Source organism: Chrysochloris asiatica, unplaced genomic scaffold (assembly GCF_000296735.1).
Source record: "Chrysochloris asiatica unplaced genomic scaffold, ChrAsi1.0 scaffold00193, whole genome shotgun sequence".
Taxonomy (NCBI): domain Eukaryota; kingdom Metazoa; phylum Chordata; class Mammalia; order Afrosoricida; family Chrysochloridae; genus Chrysochloris; species Chrysochloris asiatica.
In genome coordinates this window covers 4,122,415-4,144,050 of record NW_006408711.1, presented here as the reverse complement: position 1 = coordinate 4,144,050, position 21,636 = coordinate 4,122,415, and the positions used below count along the sequence as shown (strand labels likewise).

General features: G+C 37.9%; 1 protein-coding gene across 2 annotated transcripts in view; it reads left to right on the top strand.

Annotated features, from left to right (window-relative positions):
* PAM (peptidylglycine alpha-amidating monooxygenase) overlaps window positions 1–21,636 on the top strand; it is a 306,825-nt gene that overhangs the window by 262,955 nt on the left and 22,234 nt on the right. For both annotated transcript variants that reach the window (XM_006872314.1, XM_006872315.1), the window contains exons 16-21: window positions 378–494; window positions 2,900–2,972; window positions 3,964–4,174; window positions 4,549–4,749; window positions 9,670–9,785; window positions 19,189–19,288. In XM_006872314.1, coding sequence (XP_006872376.1) covers window positions 378–494; window positions 2,900–2,972; window positions 3,964–4,174; window positions 4,549–4,749; window positions 9,670–9,785; window positions 19,189–19,288 — 818 coding nt within the window. The remainder of the gene's footprint in view (window positions 1–377; window positions 495–2,899; window positions 2,973–3,963; window positions 4,175–4,548; window positions 4,750–9,669; window positions 9,786–19,188; window positions 19,289–21,636) is intronic.

The following is a 21,636-nucleotide window of genomic DNA, read 5'->3' as shown; positions in this document are numbered from 1 at the left end:
TGACTTCATCTGGTCAAAACATATATGGCTCAACTATGTGCTGATCCAATTCATTGTTTTTGAAAATAGAAGTTTGTCTGCTTGTGCTAAATATATTTACCTGTGTTACTTAAGCTTAGAAGAGTTTATCTTTGCCATCAATCCCCATTAATGTCTATACAAAAAAGAACTTAAAAAGTGGTTTCTCTAAAAACAGTTCTACAGGCTAATGGATTACATAGTTCAAGATACTGAAACATGGAGGACAAAGAATGAAGTTAAATATAATTGAGCTCTTATTTGATTCTGTAATTAGAATTTCAACTGAGTGATCCTTATTTCTCAAGTTCATTGGAGTTTCTGATCAATGTTTTTCAATTCTAATGCATTTTGTTTAGCTCTTTTGACAGCAAGTTTGTTTACCAGCAAAGAGGACTTGGACCAATTGAAGAAGATACTATTCTTGTCATAGATCCAAATAATGCTGCAGTCCTCCAATCAAGTGGCAAAAATCAGTGAGTTATATTACTTTCATGCTTCTAATACATATATTGAGTATAAAAGATATCACTGGTCTGTCTTGAAAAGACAGTTGTACAGCAGTGGGTAGAAAAACCTAGCTCAAGAAAGCAGGAAATTCAGTCATCCCACCTTTGCATTTTCTAAATAAACCAGTTACCATTGAGTTGATTCCCATGTATGTCAAAGTAGAAGTGTACTCCTTAAGGTTTTCAGTGGCTGATTTTTCAGAACTGGGCATATTTTCTTAACAGCTGATTATATTAACTGATCACACCATGAAGGAACTCAATTCTCCATTTTCTAAGCGGGTAGTTCGAAGCCATAATTGAATATTACAATCACCTGAGAAGCAACAAAAGAAAATTCAAATTTAGTTTTAAAGTTCCCCAGTTGATTACAGCATGTAATTAAGATTGAAAGAACCATTGATCCACACAGCTAATAAAATGATTTGCTGGTCAACTAGAGCTAAAGATTTTTTTTAAATCTTCATGAGAAGAGTTGCATAGCCAAACTCATCAACTAATCACGGTTTAGAGAAAAGTTGCTCCCCATCTCAGAATGAAGACTTTAAAAATGCCATTTTTAGCTTTCCTTAGCATATACATGTAATTTGGCTTTGAAAGCTGCTCATTATTTGGTCTTATCCTTAGAAAGCATTTGGCAGCCAAAAAATTGACTGATATTCATGATCACTGAAAGAAAGGGGTACCTGCTTAAAGAATTTTCTCAAACATTTTAACCTGGCACCTTCAGAGACTATAACCTATGCTAGCCACAAAGAAGGCCAGCTTCCTTGAAAGGTCGGGAGCCATCTGTGTTGAATCTAGTTGTATATGGAAATAGCAGTAATGAGGTTTTAATTTTTTTGATAGGTTTCCAGGGTGGTGATTCAGGGGCCAAATTCTAATGCCAGCTCCATTACTCAGTGTGTTTGAACCTCTCTTTCGTGCTTTACCCATTAATCAGAAGAATCCTCACTCCCAAAGGAAATAAATAAGGACAGCAGAATCACTGCTGCTAAATCAACTTGGCCATCCGTGGGTGTCTAGATTGAAAGCAAATCATAACCCTTATATTCAGTTATCAGGCACTGTTCAGTTAATGAATCAGGATCATAGTGTTAGTCTTAGCTCATGACAAAATCTACTGTGCTAAAACCGTAAGGCTAGAAACCCACAAAAATAGCTTACGGAGTGTGAGATATCATTAGATCAAAACCACATGAAAGTATTAGCTCTGTCCAGGTTCCTTAAGCCTGTCTCCATTAGCTTACAATTCTATGACTCTGATCATTCAGATTGATTTGCTAAATAGATTGCCTTCTCTAATCTTAACACTTCACTTTGCACAGGTAAGCACAGACCATTTGCAGAAAGTTTCTTTTCTTTGGCTTTCACTGTCTTTGATCTTTTAACTCTAAAAGATTTTGAGTAATATAGTCAATGTTTTATTATCTTGAAGTGTATTTGAACTATTCAAAATGCCACCATAAATCCATTTCTATTTCTCAAAATATTAGATTTTATACACTAAGTTGTTGATAAGGAGCTCTGGTAGTGTAGTGGTTATGAATTGGGCTGCGAACCTCAAGGTCAGCAGTTAGAAACTACCAGCTGTTCCGCAGGAGAAAGATGAGGCTGTCTGCTCCCATAAAGATTTATAGCCTCAGAAACCTTATACAGGGTCACTATGAGTTGAAACCAACTCCACAGCACACCACCACCACCACCAAATTGTTGATATTTGTAACACTAGAACCTGTGTTTAGTTGATAACATTTTGCTGTTTAATTTATTCTGATTTATAATAAATATTTGTAATTCATATGTAGCATTTATTTTTAGATTTTTAATATGAGCAAATAATACTTAAGGAGCCCTGGTGAGGCTCTGTGGGTTAATGTGGTAGACTGCAAGGTCTGTTGGAACCACAAGGTCGGTGGCTGAAGCGCACCAGCTGCTCTTCGGAAACCCTAGAAACGGTTGCTATGAGTCGGAATTGACTTGGCCGCATTTGTCAACAACAAAGTTTATCATAATAAGTATTTTAACTTAATGATTCATTTTGGTCTTTTCTATAGTAAAAGTGCAGGAGCTCTGGTAGCATAGTGGTTATGAATCGGGCTGCGAACCTTAAGGTCAGCGGTTCGAAACTACCAGCTGCTCCGCGGGAGAAAGATGAGGCTTTCTACTCCCGTAAAGATTTACACCCTCGGAAACCCTATACAGGGTCGCTATGGGTCGGAACCGACTCGATGGCACATAACCACATAGTAAAAGTGCACATTTATCAATTCATAAATCTATGTTATCTTTTGGGATTATTTAGAAAAAGAATTCCCTTGTGTATACTTTGGGGAAATATACATAATTAAGATTTTTTTTTTCTTTTGCAGGTTTTATTTACCACATGGCTTGAGTATAGATAAAGATGGAAATTATTGGGTTACAGACGTAGCTCTTCATCAGGTAAACTACCAATTTAGCAGTTATTTAAATAGAAGCTAACAGAGTTATGCTTTCAAAATGCTCTAATTTTCTATAGTGGGTCTTTTTCTGTGACTCAGTAAGTCTATAACCAGAAAATGTAAAAGTTACATCTGAAAGTTCTCTTTTAAAATTCAGTCTTAGAAAAAGGTAATGTGTAAAGTATCAAGCCATCTTGCTCCCTTTGGTTGGCAGGAGGCTTTGGATGCAGACATCAAGTTCATCTATGAAATGATACAGGCTTTCTCCAATTCCTCATTGGCTTTCTACGTCTACCTTTTTTATCCCTAGGACTCATTTCTATCTTCCATCTTATGTTTCATGACTTCACTTCTAAGCTACCTTATTCTATAAATTGAAAGAAATTCTTTAGTAAAATTAAGCTTGTATGTAAAAAAATAAAATTTTAAAACTTGTGAAAAGACACATATTTTGTCCTTTTTCAAATAAGTTATATTTTAATCACAGAATAGTCCTAAGGTGTTCCCCTTTCTCCTAATAAGCTTAAGTTTAATAACTTCTTTATGAGTAGGAGACAAATAACTAGTAAAAGACCTCAGAAGACATAATTGCAAGAATGATAATGTTCTCCCCATAATCTTAAAGCATCTTCAAACATCATGTCAGCAAATATTTATTGCTCATGAATTGGTTGTCTGAAGAACATTGTACTACTAGTTAAGAAAAGACAAAAGGAAGCATAGTGGGTAAGTAGAACAAGAACAGCCATGTATTTGTCACGATTTACCACTTGTTAACTGAGTGACTTAGAAAAATCAATATCTATAGATCTCATTTATCAAACAGAAGAATCAGATTGAATGATTTCTATGTTCCCATCCAGTTTGAAAAAGTATCTTCTATTAAATAAGTCTCTCAGAGCTTTTGACCATAAAAGTCATCTTTATTATATTGAATATTTGTCATTAATAGCATGCTCACTGGGTAAATTCTTTATTCCATTTTGACAAAGGTATTCAAACTAGATCCAAACAGTAAAGAAGGTCCTCTGTTAATCCTGGGGAGAAGCATGCAACCCGGTAGTGACCAGAATCACTTCTGTCAACCTACTGATGTTGCTGTGGATCCAGAAACAGGAACCATCTATGTATCAGATGGTTACTGCAACAATCGGATTGTGCAGTTTTCACCGACTGGAAAGTTCATCACACAATGGGGAGAAGGTACCCAAATAGACTCTTAATCTCTAATTGAAATGCTTAGCCAATATCAGTAGGAACGAGAGATTGACCATCTTTCACATTCTGTGGCATAAATTGTTCTTTGCCATGAGGAAAACAGGGTCTCTCTGTGCCCCTCAACACTCACACTCATATGCATGCAAGCCTTATAAGGAAAAAGGATACTTCTACCAAAATCTTTGTCCAAATAGAAAGAAAATCTATTGGTAAGAGATCTCATGGAATGAATTTAAAAACTAGTATACAATATGTTTTCTTCTTTTCCAAAAATTGAATGGCTCATTAAAATCGGAAATTACAAGACTATAGAATCAGACTTTGGGTGATTTTTAATGAGGTTTTTCTTTGTTCTATAGAGTCTTCAGGGAGCAATCCTAATCCAGGCCAGTTCAATGTTCCTCACAGCTTGGCACTTGTACCTCATTTGGACCAGTTATGTGTGGCAGACAGGGAAAATGGTCGCATCCAGTGTTTCAAAACTGACACCAAAGAATTTGTCAGAGAAATCAAGCATGCTTCATTTGGAAGAAATGTATTTGCAATTTCATACATACCAGGTATTTAATATTAATATGTGTGTATATGTTTTGTCATACTATAGCCTATTCTCATCTTCACATGATCCTTCTTGAATATTTTTTTAATTGGTGATGGTTATGTGCTGTGGATTCAATTCCAACTCATAGCAACCCTGTATAGGGTTTCCAAGGCTTTAAGTCTTTACATGAGCAGAAAGCCTCATCTTTCTTTCACGGAACAGCTGGTAGTTTCAAACTGCTGACCTATAGGTTAGCAGATCAACTTGTAACCACTACGCTAATTAAGGAGGTTAAAAATTAAATATTAGAAGGACAAAAAATCAGGAAAGATGATTGGAAGGAATCTGGTTAAAATCAGAATAAAAACAAAGGGCAAATATTAAATTTAGAATTCTCTCTGTAATGTTGTTGTTGTTAAGGGTCATTGAATCAGTTCTGACTCATAGTGAACCTGTGTAGATTTTCTAAGGAACAGCTGGTGAATTTGAACTGCTGACCTTGCATTTAGCAGTCCAGTGCTTATACTACAGTGCCATTATAGGACTCCTATAATATTGTTGTTGTGGTTGTTAAGTGCCGTTGAGTCAGTTTCGACTCATAGTGACCTTCTATAGGGTTTCCTAGAAGTGGCCAGTGGGTTTGAACCACTAACCTTGTGGCTCAAACTGACCTTGCAATCCCGCACATTATCCTGTCTTGGTGATAGAAACAATGCTAGAGATCGCATGTTAGAATTTTGAAAGACCAATTGCTTCTTTTGTTTTTTTTAATGTTTTATTGTGAATTATGTGATAGTTTACATGGGTGAACATTAGTTTTACATTCATCCTATCGTATATTGTTTCATTGCCATGGTTACAGTCCCCTTCATGCTTCATCAACCAACCAAAGGGTACACCCTGCAAGCCTGTCCTCTAGTCTTCAGCACACAGCCCTTCTCCCTCTCTGGGTCTAAAATCCCCAGCTGCACCATCTCTCCACAGCATTGTCTTTGCCTCCATCTCTGGTGTCACTGCTTCTCTGGGTAGGATCCTGCACTCTGCTCTTCTCTCTTGATGGTCCCAGGGACCTCCTCCCCTAGACTGCAAAGTCAGTCACTCCCCTCCTTGCTACAAAGGGTCTACCTTTACATTTCCAACACACAAAAGCAGTCCTGATAACAATTACTCACTATTGTATCACAAGAGACCTATCTGCATTTCCTTTCATCAGCCCTGCCTAGACAGATTAGTTTGTACTCAGTGGAGAGTCTACCTTCTTCCTCACCCTCTGGATCTAGGTTCCCTCTTGAAAGCTTGTAAGCCAGTCACTTCTTGCCTTTGTAACCCCCCACCCCCCACTTTGGGTAGCCAATGTCCAAGTTGCCCATCCCTGTCTACTCTGTGTACGGAGGGGATGGGAATGATCCTCACTGTAAAAATGTGTTCCCTCTTTTGAGCTACTACATCCATAGACATAGGTCAAGTTCATCAAATTGTATCAGATTACTCTTTTTTTTCCTCTTCTTTCTTCTTCTAGTTGAGCTCTGATCATCCAGTCATTGAAGCAAGGTCAAGTAGGTATTATCTGCAAGTGTGGGTGTTCTTGTGCATAATGTCCTCTCTTCTTATCAGCTGGATGCTTCACTCTCCACTCTAGTTCTCTGTGGCTATGTTATTGACTCTGGGCCCAAGAGTCCCCAGGTCTTGCCACACTGCTGGCCAACCTGGTCTCCACCCGGGTTCACAGGAGTCTATTGAATGTTTTAGGGCTTAGCTCACAGTTTCACTGCTGTTTTTCCCTCACTTCCCCTTATCAGTGTCAAGCGTAGTCACCAATAAGAGCATGTATTCCCACTGAGTCTTAGTCTTGGAAGGGAGTTTTCTCTGAGGGAACCCAACCACATGCCTTGATGTCTCCTGGGTGAGCAACTTTCTTGTTCTTGTAGTAATCAGTAGGTTTACCTATATTGTTTTGTATTTTTCCTGTTGATCTTTCTTCAAGAAGTATCTTCTGTTCTTCTAGCCACCCCAGGCTGGTCTGCCTGTCTTTTCAAGTGGAAATTTCCCACCTCTGAAGATTCTGGATGCTGTTCAGGATTCCACCTATGGCCTTATGTAATGCAGAGGCTCTGCAGGAAGCCTCCTTCACTGGTCACGTTGTAGCCCCATTTTACATATTCCAATCAGTTATAGGCAGAAGACGCCAATTACTTCTTCATTGCAAGTACCTTTTTTAAACAACATATAAGATGACTATACACATGGACCTTATAGATGGAATATGCAAAAAGCAATTTGACTACATCTGTGAAAAGAGACAATAGAAAAGCTCCATATTATCAGCCAAAATAAGGCCAAGGGCCTACTGTGGAACAGACATTAATTGCTCAAATTCAAGTTCAGGCTGAAGCTGAGAAAAATGAAAACAAGTCCAAAAGAGCCAAAATATGACCTTGAACATATCCCATCAGAATTTAGATAACATCTTAAGAAAAATTTGATGCATTAAACACTAATGACCAAACACCAGCAGAGTTGTGGAATGACATCGAAAGCATTATACAGGAAGAAAGCAAAAGGTCATTAAGAAAACAAGAAAGAAGGAAAAGACCAAATAGATGTTGGAAGAGACTCATAGAGATGCTGAAGCAAACTGAAGAAATGAGGAGACATAAATGCTGAACAGAAAATTTCAAAGGGCAGCTTGAGAAGACAGAGTCAAATATTATAAGGAAATGTGCAAAGACCTGGAGTTAGAAAACCAAAAGGGAAGAACACACTCAGCACTTTTCAAGATGAGGGATCTGAAGGAAAAAGTCAAGCTTCAGCTTGAAATATTGAAGGATTCTGTGGACAAACTATTGAATAATGCAAAATGTATCAAAAGAAGATGGAAGGAATATACAGAGTCACTGTACCAAAAAGACATGGTTGATTGTCAACCATTTTAAGAGGTAGCATATAATCAAGAGCCAATGGTATTGAAGTAAGAAGTTCAAGCTGCATTGAAGGCATTGGTAAAAAGGCTCTGGGAATTGTTGGAATACAAATGGATAACTTTTAACAAACTGATACAGCACTGGAGAACTCACTCATCTGTACTAAGAAATTTAGAAGACAGCTACCTGGCAAACTGTTTAGAAGCAATCCATGTTGTAGCCATTCCAGATAGGTAACCCGTGGACTGCCGAATTCATCAGACAATAATTGATACCACATACAAGTAAAATTTTGCAAAAGATACAAAATTCAAAAATGGCTATCTCAGTACATTGACAGGAACTGTCAGAAGTTCAAGCCAGACTCTGAAGAGAACATAGATTGAGAAATATCATTTCTGATGACAGATGGATCTTGTCTGAAGGCAGAGACTACCAGAAAGATGTTTACTTGTGCTTTATTAACTACACAAATGCTTTTGACTGTGTGGAGCATCACAAGTTATGGACAACATCCTGGAGAATGAGTATTTCAGAACATTAATTTGTGCTTATGAAGAACCTGTACATAGACAAAGAGGCAGCCATTCAAACAGAACAAAAGGACACTAAATTGTTTAAAATCAGAAAAGTGTGTGCCAGTGTTGTATTTTCTCACCATACTTATTTAATTTATATGCTGGACAATAATTTGATAAGATAGATTAAGTGAAGAACATGGCATCAGGATTGGAGGAAGACTGATAGACAACCTGTGATATGCATGCAGTATAACCTTCTTTGTTGAAAATGACAAGGATTTAAAATACTTACTGATGAAGATCAAATACCACAGCACTGGATATGGGTTGCACCTCAATTTAAAAAAACAAAAACCCTCACCACTGAACCAATAAATAACCTCATGATAAATAGAGAAAATACTAAAGTTGTCAACGAATTCATTTTGTTTGGATTCACTATCAGCACTCATGGAAGCAGCAGTCAAGAAATCAAATGACGTATTGCATTAGGCAAATTTGTTGCACAAGACGTCTTTAAAGTTTTGAAGAGCAAAGATGTCAGTTTGAGGACTAAGGTGTGCCTGACCCAACCCATGATATTTTCAATAGCGTCATATCCATGTGAAAGTTGGACAGTGAATAAGAAAGGCCACAGAAGAATTGATGTATTTAAAGTATGGTATTGAAGAAGAATATTAAAAGTACCATCGACTGCCAGAAGAACATATAAATCTGTGTTGGCAGAATGCTCCTTAGAAGTCAAGATGGCCAGACTTTGTCTCTCATACTTCGGACATCTCTTCAGGAGAGACCCATCCCTATGGAAGGATATCATGCTTGGTAGAGTGGAGGGTCAACAAAACAAAAGGAGACTCTCTCCCTCCACCCCCAGTGAGATGGGTTGGCACAGTGGCAGCAGCAGTGGGCTCAAGCCGAGTAATAATTGTGAGGTTGGCACAGATTCAGGCAGTGTTTCCTTCTGTAGTGTGTAAAGTCACTATGAGTCACAATTGACTGAACAGCACCTAACAACAACAACAATCTATTTCTATCTATGTGAGCACGGTTACTCTGTAGCATAAGCACTGGTCTAGGAACCACTGGATTGGGGGTTTGAGCTTACCAGCTGCTCTGTGGGAGGAAAAAATGAGGCTTTTCTGCTATAGCAAAGATTTACAGCCTCAAAAACCCTATACAGGTTCGCTATGAATTGGAACCAAGTGGACAACACTACAGCAACCACAACATATCTGTCTGTATATTCCTGAATTTTACTGAATTCCAAAGTGACAGGCCAGTTCCTGGATTTCCTATTACAAGGAGTTCAGTCTTCTAAAATCTTTGCCCCTGATGTAGTCACTTAGAAGGAGACATTTGTGAAGTATTTTATTCTCTATCTTTGCTGTTAAAGTTGACACTACAGCTAGTGATTGCACATATGTTTGATCATACATACATTTGAAAGCCAGTCTTGTCTATATTTTAAAGGAAGCTTAATTGGATATGTTATTACAGGTTTACTCTTTGCGGTGAATGGGAAACCTAATTTGGGGGACCAAGAGCCTGTACAAGAATTTGTGATGAACTTCTCCAGTGGGGAAATTATAGACACCTTCAAGCCAGTACGCAAGGTATTATAAGCATTGCCTAGGTTTCAATTTGTATGAGAATATTACAGAAATATGAATTAATATTAACATTCAGTTAAAAAATGTAAGAATCTATGATAACTTTCTTTGCCAGACGGATGGGAGTGTCCTATTATGTTTTTCTCTAGAATAAATGCCTTTGTTTGTTTCTAAAGCCGTATCCCCAGATGCAAATTAACACTGTGTACAATTCTAAGGTTCTTAGTAGAAATTGCATACTATTACAGGTATAAATTAAGTGGAGTTAAAAATACCTTTTAAAAATATGTCTTTTCCTGGTTTTATTCAAATAGGATAGACAGCACATTAGTTTAGATAGTATTTATATAGTTTTCTCAGATACAACAGATAACTTGTTTGGTTTTTTTTTATTGCTATGATGATACTGAGCAGCAAAACTTGAAAATAGCATTTCATGGAATTTATGCAAGTCCTAAACACTTGTTTTAAGGAGCCCTGATAACTTAGTGTATTTTATGATGTGCTGCTAACCATAAGATCAGCAGTTGGAATCCACCAGCTGCTCGGTGGGGAAAAGATGAGATTTTATACTCCATACATAAAGATTTGCAGCCTCAGAAACCCTATACAAGGATGCTATCAATGGGAACTAACTCGACAGCACATAACAGCAGCAGCAGCAGCAAACACTTGATTTATGTAAAAGACTAAAGACTAGTTTTGACTTAACAAATGGTTTGTTGTTTTCAAATAACCATCAAGTCAATTCTGATTCATAGTGAACCCTATGTATGGTGGGTTTGAACCACCAATCTTGCAGTTAGCAGCAGTCCAGTACTTATCCTACAGTGTCACACAGGACTTCAAATGGTTTAACATAGTTTCTTCTAACAATGTTTTTTACAAATACAGTGACTAAGGATCAATGTGACTCTTCTGTCTTCTCAGTTTACATTCTTTGTCATATGATTGACACAGTCATCAGAATAGTCACATACATTGCATCAACATGCTTGTGGTACATTGGTTTTCAAATTCTACTTGCTAAAATGCTGTATATAGAGTTTGTATTTCAAAATAAATAAAGATTTATTGGCTTTACTTGAATCAGAATGCAACTATCACAAGCCACTGGACAAAGTATCTCTTGGTTTAGATGAATCTTTAAGATAGCATGTTTGCTAGACTAAAAGCAAGCTTTTAAAATGCCTTAATCTTCTAGAAATTAGTTTGTTAAAAATACTGACAAATAGTCTGAGGTTTATCATCAAATTATATCTCAGAGGTAGAGCTCTGGTAGCGTAGTACTTACGAATTGGGCTGCTAACCTCAGGGTCAGCAGTTTGAAACTACCAGCTGCTCCTCAGGAGAAAGATGAGGCTTTCTGCACCCGTAAAGATTTACAGCCTGGGAAACCCTGTACAGGGTCTCTATGAGTCGGAACCAACTCCACGGCACATAACAACAACAACAACTTTGTGTCCCTGTATAGGGTTTCCAAGGAGTGACTGGTGGGTTTGAACCACCAATTTTTGGTTAACAGTCAAGTGCTTACCCTAGAGCACCACACCAGGATTCCCTTATGCTAGGTACAGCTATAATAATAGCAAACAGAACAAGATACACACTTTCCCTAGACAGAGCTTTTTAGTTAACTACAAAAGTTACAGAATGTGAATTGACTCAAACTGAATCTGAACTACAGTTTTTAGTACGAATTTATTTTTGGGGCTTTCTAACCTTATATAAAAGAGCTCTGGTAACGTAGTGGTTACAAATCGGGCTGCTAACCTCAAGGTAGGCAGTTCGAAACTACCAGCAGTTCTGTGGGAGAAAGATGAGGCATTCTGCTCCCGTGAAGAATTACAGCCTCAGAAACCATGTGCAGGGTCACTATGAGTAGGAACCGACTCCACAGTATTTAACAACAACATTCATAGAATGTTCTCACCGGAAAATGTGAAATCAAATATAAAATCATACTAGCCCTTAAGAAAGAAAGCCCATATTGAAAAGATATATTTTATTTCCATAGTGTTTGAGTTCCATATTAATTATATGATCATCATTGTTCCAATTTCCCCATATCTATTGATAAATAAAGTAAGATACTTACCTTTAAGGTTTTCACTTTTTCTCAGTTGAGTTGGTTCCTTTAATGATATAAACTATATAAACCAGTATATTAACTTTTTTTTAAGTTTTTATTGTGAATTGATAGTTTACATGGGAGAACATCAGTTTTACACTCATCATATTTAGTTTCATTGCAATGATTACAATTCCCTCCATGCATCATTATTCAGCAGTATTTGCTTCTATTTCCTCTGGTGTTTGTTTTCTGTGTACACAAAAACATTCAGAAATATATAATCATTTAAACAACAAACCTAAGGGCACATTCTGCAAGCCTGCCTCCTGGTTGCTAGCACACGGCCTTTCTCTTTCCATGAGTCTAGAGTCCTCGTCTCTACCTACAACTCAGTGTTGCTGCTTCTCTGGATAGGGTCCCACATTCTGCTTGTGCTCTTCTCCTTAAATGGCCCTAAGGTCCTCTGTTCCTGAACTATAAGATTAATTTCTCCCTATATATAGTTCGGGTGTTGGGGACGGTAGTACACAAGAAGGGGTGGGAGGGTGGAAGAACAAGGTAGATTGGGGAACACTGAGGCAGGTTTGTATGGGCAAAATGGTACTGAGGTAAATAGTGATGTGTGCTTAACCTTGGAACAACACGGCTCTGTAATACAGGAATTGAGTCATAGTCTGAAGAGGGGAAATAAAGCTGTCTTATAAATATTAATTTCCCTTGCCTACTATTATAACATAGACAACTGAGTGGGATAGAAAGGAATGTTGGGAAGCATGATTACAGAAAGCTTGTAAGCCTGTCTTCAGCCTATAACTGATTGGAATAAACTAAAATGGGTTCTAGAACTTGCCCAGTGAAATAGGCTTCTTGCACAGCCTTTGCAGTGTATAGGACCTTAGGTGGAATCCTGAGTCCCATCCAGAACCTTCTGAGATGAAATTTTCCCACTAAAGGCACAAACAGACCAGACTAGAACAGCTAGAGCAACAGAAGATACTTCTTAATAGAAAGATGAGCAGAAAAAGCCAAAACAAAAATGACAATCTGATTGGCTACTACAAGAACAAGCACGTTGTTTGCCAGGGAGCCATCAAGGCAAGCAATCAAGTCCCTTCAGGAGAAACCCCCCTTCAACACTGAAACTCAAAGGGAACACATGAGCAGGCATGTAACCTTGCTGGTGACCATGTTGTTCTGCGGTGAGTGAAAGAGAGGGAAAGGCAGCAATGAAGAAATGGGCTGAGTTCAGCCACATTCAATAGTCCCCCGTTGACCTGGAGATGATAAGAGTCCTAGTAAAGGAAGGGCTGATTGGTCCGAAGTGTGGTGAGACCTGGGAACTTCTGAGCCTATGGACAAGGACATAGCCACGGGGTGCTAGAACTGAGAGTGAAGCATCCAGCTGATATGAAGTGAGGCGATTCCCACAAGAATGACCAAACTTGCAGATAGTACCCATATCACTTAGCTTCGATGGCTTGATATTTAGAACTCGACTAGAGGAAGATAAAATAAAAAATTTTTAGATAAAGGAAACAAGTGTTAATTGCTACAATTTGATGAACTTGACTTGTACTTATGGATGTAGTAGCTCAAAATACCAACTGAGAATGAAGGAGTCTTCACATCAAATATCAATCCTATCCCTTCTCTATACAGAGTAGATAGGGACAGGTAACTTAGACATTGACTACCTAAAATGAAGGGGTGATAAAAGCACAAAGTGACTAGCATAGAAGTTTTCAAGAGAGAGTTTAGTTTTAAGAGTGTTCAGGGGAAGGTAGAGACCCCACTGAATAGTTTTCATCTTGTCTGGTTGGGACTGGTGGAAAGAGATGGGGATAAGAATTTTATGAATCAGTTGTGAATAATTGTTATCATAACTAACTACGACTGTCACAACTGTAAAGGTAGAAGTTTTGTAACAAAATGAGAGTAGTTAATCTTACAGTACAGAAACAGAGGACCCTAGGACCATCAAGGGATAAGAGCATAAGTGGAATGTGGGACCGTATCCAGAGAAGCAGCAACACCAGGGATGGAGGCAGAGATGAGGACATGGAGAGAGGGAGCAGCTGAGGATTCTAGACTCATGGAAAGAGGAAGACTGACTGCTGGCGGCCAGGAGGCAGGCTTGCAGAATGTGCCCTATGCTTGTTTAAATCATATATTCCTGAGTGTTCTTGTGTACATACCCACCCACCCACCCCATCCTCCCCCCAAAAACACCCAAAAGGCATAGAAGCAAATACTGTTCAATGATGATACACAGAGGAGATTGAAATAATTGCAATGAAACAATGGAGTAAAACACATGTTCTCCCATGTAAAGTACCACTCAATTCACAATAAAAACTTAAAAGAAAAAAAAAGGTGAACTACTCCTCCCTTTATGTTACACAACTTCTACCTTTATAGTAGTTGACAATCACAATTAGTCATGATAACAATTAATCACTGTTAAATCCTAAGAATCTTATCCCCATCTCCTTTCACCAGACCCATCTAGACAAGATGAAAACTCTTCTACCTTCCCCCGCACACTCTGAAACTAAACTCCCTCTTGAAAACTTGTAAGCTAATCACTTCATGCCTTTATTGCCCCCTATGAGGCTTTCTGCTCTCGTAAAGATTTACAGCCTTGGAAACCTTGTACAGGGTCGCTATGAGTCGAAACCGACTCCACGGCATATAACCACCACCACCACAATATATTAACTTTTAATTAAAATATTAATATAAAAATAACAGCAAATTACTAAGCAAGACACTCAGATCTAAATAAATCTGACATGTGAACAGCTCTGAATTAAAACTAAAGAAAGCAGTGTACCTAAATATCAGTATTCCTTAGACCTTTAGCAATGTCACACTATATGGGTTAATACAGCAAACTTGGAAAAATAAAAATAAAAAACCTAACTAACTCAAAAACAAAATTTACTTTACCTTTAAGCAAAGAAGACTTGACATTACACCAACATAGAAATTTATGCTGTGTTGACTAAGTAAACCAAAAATCAGTGTATAAATCTCACAGAATTTCCATTTAATTATATTTCATCATAAAGTTTACATTTGGGTGTAGAAAATAAGTATTAACTTCTAATCTGAGACTTGTGTTTCAAGTCCATAGTAAAGATTTACATAATGTGTGCTGTTTTGTGCCTGTATACTACATATTTACTTGTATCTTTCAGTTCTCTTTTCTACTGTTAATTTTATTTTAGAAATATATATGTCTGAATTTACAGTCTTCAACTTTATGTATGTTCAGGGAAGCTGAGGATAGTAAGGACAACAACGAAGATGGTTCTTATTAAATAGTGTCAAAAAACTGTGCACAAAAAATACATAGTCACCCTCCACCCATCCCCATCATCAAAGTAAAGTCTAATGGTACTTCATAGTGACATTTTAAAAATCTTTCTTCTTCAAGGAAGCTCATGTAGAAAAGCAAGGCAATGATCCCCATCCCCAACAAACAAAAGCACATACACAGAGAAAGAATAGCACACCCAGATTAATTTCATTTCACTAACTTTCAAAATGGAAATTAAAAGTGCAATACTTGATATGAAAAGTTTATGTAGGTTAACTGATTTGTCCAAAGCTACAGAGTAAGTAGCTCATATAGATCTCAGACTCATGTCTATCTAATTCCAAAATGAGCTCACTACTTAGCAGTCTATACTTTGGGTGCTTATAGTCTCATTTGATAAATGACGTTGGATTATACCAGAGTCTTTTAATTCCTTGAATATTCATTAGTATGCTAGGAGGTATATGAAGTCACAACATAAACATGGTATAATTTCCTAGAAGAACTGCAGTGCAGTGAATTATTTAATGGCTCTTCTAGCCATTTTAAACGCACACCAAATGACCTTTTCCTGATGGATCTGGGTATGAGAATACAGGGGTAGATGTTGATGGATTATATGATTTGTTGTGAGTGATTGTTGACAGGGCTAAATGTGATTGGTCAGTTTTAACATCTTGATGATTACAAATTGAGCTATCTCAGAAGCAGAAGGGGATCTCACTGTCGTCAAGGAGGAAGAGTAAGGAGTGAAGCATGTCCTTTGTACTTCAAGATCCCTGTGCATTGAACCTCCTTAATGGAGGGACAGAAAGCTATGACACTGAAGGGTAGTAAAGGAGTGATAGAGGATCAGTAGCTGAAATATCAAGAACAAGACAGAGCAGTAGACTTCCTCACCTGTGGAGCAAGTAAAGCTGAGTGCCTTTGGGCAGGAAGCTTGTTTGCAGAGTGGGGTGCCTCCCGGCACTTAATAGTTTTTTGGTGATCCACAGAACTAGAACTAAGTGCCTTTGGTCTGAGACTTACTGTGGAGAAGAGAGCCCTTTGGGCAATTATCAGCAGCCCTAAAAGTGCTTGTAACATTGCCTGAATGATACCTAGGCTAAGCCTAAGGGCTAGGGAGGGACCTGCCTAAAGACACAGCAGAGAAGATGCTGTCCTTACCAAACACCTGTATCCTGAGAATTTTCTGCTCCTGTTTCGTAACTGATTAACTTCCCTAATTAGTCCTATAACTGTGAATATAGTGTCTGAGTTCTGTATGGCCACCACAATGAATAATTGAACCTAGCTGAATAGAGTGCTGTGGAAGAGATGGCTGATGTCCTTTTTAGCAAGAACCATTATACTTAGTATTTAAGCAAGCTTAAGCATTATTTTTGTAATAAAGCAAACCAGATATAATATGGAAAAGATAAAAAGTTTCTCATGAATATTTAAAATAAAATACAAGATATTAAGATAAAGCCTCCTGTGCTATATCATTGGATGCCACAGGACGATGCTATCATTCTAATCTGTTGTCACTTTCATTTGGTTAGAGGTACCTCAGGAGAATAATTTGCAGAGACTAAATTGTTGTTGTTATTATTAGGTGCAATCAAGTTGGTACCAACTCATAGTGACCCTATGCACACAGAACAAACAATGCCCGGTTCTGGGCCAACCTCACAATTGTTGCCACGCTTGAGCCCCTTGATGCTGCCATTTTTCCAGTCCATCTCACTCGGGGTCTTCTTCTTTTTCTCTGACCCTCCACCTTACCAAACATGATATCCTTCTCCAGCGAATGGTCCTTGCTGACAATGTGTCCAAAGTATGAGAGACGAAGTCTGGCCATTCTGGCCTTCAAGGAGCACTCTGGCTGTAGTTCCTCCAACACAGATCTGTTGGTTCTTTTGGCAGTCCATAGTACTTTCAATATTCTCCTCCAACACCATAACTCAAATGCATTAATTCTTCTATGGTCTTCCTTATTCACTGTCCGGCTTTCACATGCATATGAGGTTATTGAAAATACCATGACTTGGGTCAGTATATGTAAGTCTCTTCAACTCTGAAATTCTAAAACAACCACATAATTTGTTTGTATTTCAAATGATTCAGAACAGTGGAATACTTCATTAAAACATTACAGCTAAGTGTTTCTGACTACAGCAGAATTGGAGGTCTAGAAGTCTCACCCACTAAGCCTTCCTGAGAATCCTTACGATGGCCCCAACATGTTTTCAAAGAGCCTTTGGTACTGTGGATCAGATTGAGAACCACTGATGCAGATTTATTTTAACCATGAATTTATTACATATTGTTGTGATTTATTTAAAGTCAAATCCTTGGCTTGTCTACACATCCCCTCTTCTCCTCTATCCCCCCCATTATTATAGTATTTTTCCTATCAGGAAATATGAAACATCTTATAACCATATGTTTTGCAAAGCAGTTTCTTAGATCATGTTTTTGCATAGATCCGTTGTTGTTGTTGTTGTTAAGTGCCGTCGAGTCGGTTCCGACCCATAGCGACCCTGTACAGGGTTTCCTAGGGTGTAAATCCTTACGGGAGTAGAAAGCCTCATCTTTCTCCCGCAGAGCGGCTGGTAGTTTCGAACCACTGACCTTAAGGTCCGCAGCCCGATTCGTAACCACTACGCTACCAGAGTGTTGCCACCCATTAGCTGAACCTAAAATAAACATGAACATTTAACAACAGGCTTGTGAGATTTCAACAAGGCAACATTTTGATTTCTGGCTCTCTGTCTTTCTCTTGCACATTTGTCACAGCTCATTGGATGCTATGAAGAAATGAGCCTCCTTAGGATCTCTGTCATTTTTCTTTTAAACTTGACAAACTTACTGTTTTTGAAAGCACTAGTAGTATTTCCAAAGCATGTGTTCTTGTGCCCCTCCTAAAGTGAGTTTAAAAGGGTCATTTGTCTGATTGGTGCCCTTTGTACTCAGCAAACAGAGGTTTGCAGATGTTAGCTGAGAAGCCCATACTCACTAGTCATGTTTTTGAGAACTATGCATTCAGGCAGCCCTGCTAGTCTCAAAGGAAAAACAAATTATCTATATCCTGCCAACTGAAGGACACATGGCTTCTTTGCAGGCTTTAGTAAACAGTTGGAAATGTCAGAAACATGTTTTAGTCTGTTCTTCCAGGAACTGACTGGGTGACCTTGAGAAAGTCACATAAAATGCTCTCTCTTGCCTCCTGTGTCCTCATGTTTGAGAAGACAATGACTTGGAATAGAGACATGTCATGAGGAAGGACATATTAAAACACTGAGTATCTGAAGTAGGTACAAATCTCAGTAAGTACTTAAGGGCAACACTCAATTTATGTTATTTGCTGACTGAAAATACTGTAAACATTGGACTTAAGTGTATAAAAACCACATGGGTACAATAGGATAAGCACTGGACTGCAAACCCAGCTGTTGGAGAACCCTGTGGGTTGTTTTGAGTCAGAACTGACTTCACAGAGCTTAACAACAACAACGTCTACTGAAAAATAACTCAAATGCCCTGCATCTGAATTATTTTTCTTAGTAACTTACAGATAAATTTTTAAGGATAGGATTGCTTGATGGAGAATAGTTTTATAAATTAATTTCAGGTTCATTTGACTTATATAGAGCAAAATGGGCAAATTTGATATGCATTAAAAATAGAATAAACATGAAGGCAAAAGAAATATAAGTAGGTAAATAACATAGTATTAAATAAACAAAACTGATTAATAACTTACTTGTAAATGTTTGCTTGTTACTATATTAAAAATTAGTGGTTAGGGCCATTTAGCACTTTTCAGTTCCTAGAATTATACCTGACACAGATTTTGTGATGTGACTGAATAAACCCTTAGGCCTAGAATTGCTGTGATGGGAATTATTGTGCTTTAGATTTCAGTGATGTGCCTGTTACTTTGTTGTGTTCTTTGTTTTTCTACTGTTTTATGAAGGATTCAAGGGTAGCTTACCACCCTAATGTTTGGCTTACTATTTTGGCAGCACTTTGATATGCCTCATGACATTGTTGCATCTGAAGATGGGACAGTATACATTGGCGATGCTCACACCAACACCGTGTGGAAGTTCACCTCTACTGAAAGTATGTATTTAACTTTTTTATTGTTTACACTTTCTCCCATTTTGATGCTTAAAAACAACAGCAACAAAATCATTTGCATTTCTTTTTTTTATTGATAGAAATGGGAAAACAGGTATGGATAGGAAATTATTGAAAGAACTTCTTGGTATTCAGCTCAAGGATTAAATTAAATCTCTTCTTTTTGTAGTGGGTAGCTCCATCTTTTCTTTTCTTTTTCTTCTTCTGGCAGTTGTCCTCTTGTTTCCACAGATATTCCACAGGAAATTCTTGATGCCTTAAGTAATGTCTGTTACATAAAAGCCAATGTTAAATCCGACTTAGCTCCAGAGGGAGGAGATGGCTTTGGCAAGGCACAGGGGCTGACATGTTTCCACACAGGCATCACTTCCCATATTGCTCTTCAGCTTTCAGTAGCTGCTGAGCATCTAGGGATGCCAGCATCTGTCAGACACATATTATCCCAGACAGGAAGCACTTTGTACCTTCCATTTAGATTTCAGCTTTCCCAAAATACTGAACTGCTATATTTTCATCTAACTCCAAAGTTTGTCTAGAGACAGGAACTTTATTAGAATTAAGCCAGCTAATTTTAGGGGTTTCTAGTTATAGGATCGATATGAGTCGGAACTGACACAATGGCACATAACAGCAACAACAGTTGCTATTTGGACAGTATTTCTAATTATCGTACTAACTTAGATCCTATTATGACATATGTGGGTACTAACTGAAAGATTGGAAGTTTCAAGTCTATACAAAGATACCTCAGAAGAGAGGTCTAGTGTTCTACTTCCAAAGAAATCAGTCATTGAAAATCGTATGGAGTACAGTTCTATTCTGACACAGAGGGTTGCCATGAGTCTAAATTGACTCCATAGCAACTGGCTTTTCATCATACCAAAAAACACAAGTTATCTAAATTAAAGAACACTGAAAGCTTACTAGGCCATAAACCATAAGGTCTAAATGTGTTTTTATGATATGTCAGGCTCCAAGCAATAGAAAGAAGTCTTGAAACCCAAATAAATTTGCTAACCACAGTCTTCAGAATCATTCTCTGAGTAATTTTCACTGCTTTGTAACAAAGGCCATGTTTGCTTGAGTACAGAGAGGTGTTCATGGTCTATTCCAGCCAATAAACAGATACCTGAAAAGCATGATGAGACTTAATAAATCTATTCAATATCCTGCTTTTAAAAGATAGAAATATGATCCTTGAATTCAATCTAGAGCTCTTTATATCATTCCAATGGTTAATACTGAAGAAAGATGTACATCTGAGTCACCTGGTAAGGATTTTCAAAATATGCATCATCAGACCCCACAAAGGACCTATATAAAGAAGTTGTTGTTAAGTGCCATCGAGTCTGTTCTGATTCATAGCAACCCTGTATAGGGTTTCCAAAGAGCAGCTGCTGGGTTTGAACCACTGACTTTGCAGTTAGCAGTCTAATGCTTATCCTAAAGCACCATACCAGGACTCCATATAAAGAAGAGGGGTAGTAATATGAATATTTTGGAAAGACTACCCAAGTGCTTTGGAAACATCCCTTGACTGAAAAACAATGTATATAGTGTGTAGCTTCAGTCTAGACTGCAATCAAGTAATCTGGAAAATAGTACCTGTGAATCACGGAGGTTGCTATAAGAAACTAAACAAGTGACTCATATATTAAGTCAAATCATTTTCTACTGGTGAGACGACTGAGAATCCAACATGGCAGAACTACTACTCAGCCTTAGATATTGCCTATATGAAAACTGTTTGATACTTTATAAGGAACACAGTTATTATGAACTCCAGAGGAGAAACTCATTCTAAAAATATTATATCACGTTTCCTTGTTGTTGTTAGGTGCCATCAAGTCGGTACTATTTTCCAGTTTATTTGATTATCAGATTCAGAATGGTTTCAGCTCACAAATGCAGAATAATGCACTGGGCTGCAAGGTCAATTTAAACCACCAGGTCGGTTGTTCAAACCTTGGAAACCCTAGACATGGTCACAAAGAATTGGAACCAACTTGATGACACTTAACAACAGCTTCATTTTTGATAAATTCCATACTTTGTACTTTCCACATTCTGCTTATCGGTGGATATTTGCAGCTGTTTCTTCTCATTTTGAGTTGTGCCCTATCAGTAAACGAAGGTCCCAAAAGCTTTGCTCCGTTCATGTCATTATGGTCAACTTTTCTTTTAAGAGGCAGCTCTTCAAGAACAAACAAGATGGTGGATCGGGTGGACGTATAGCAGAGAGCTTCGCCAACAACAACACAGAATACCTGACCAAGCATGTTCAGGGGCTGGTCCCAGAACTCTGAACCGCATATAAAGGAATACTTAGA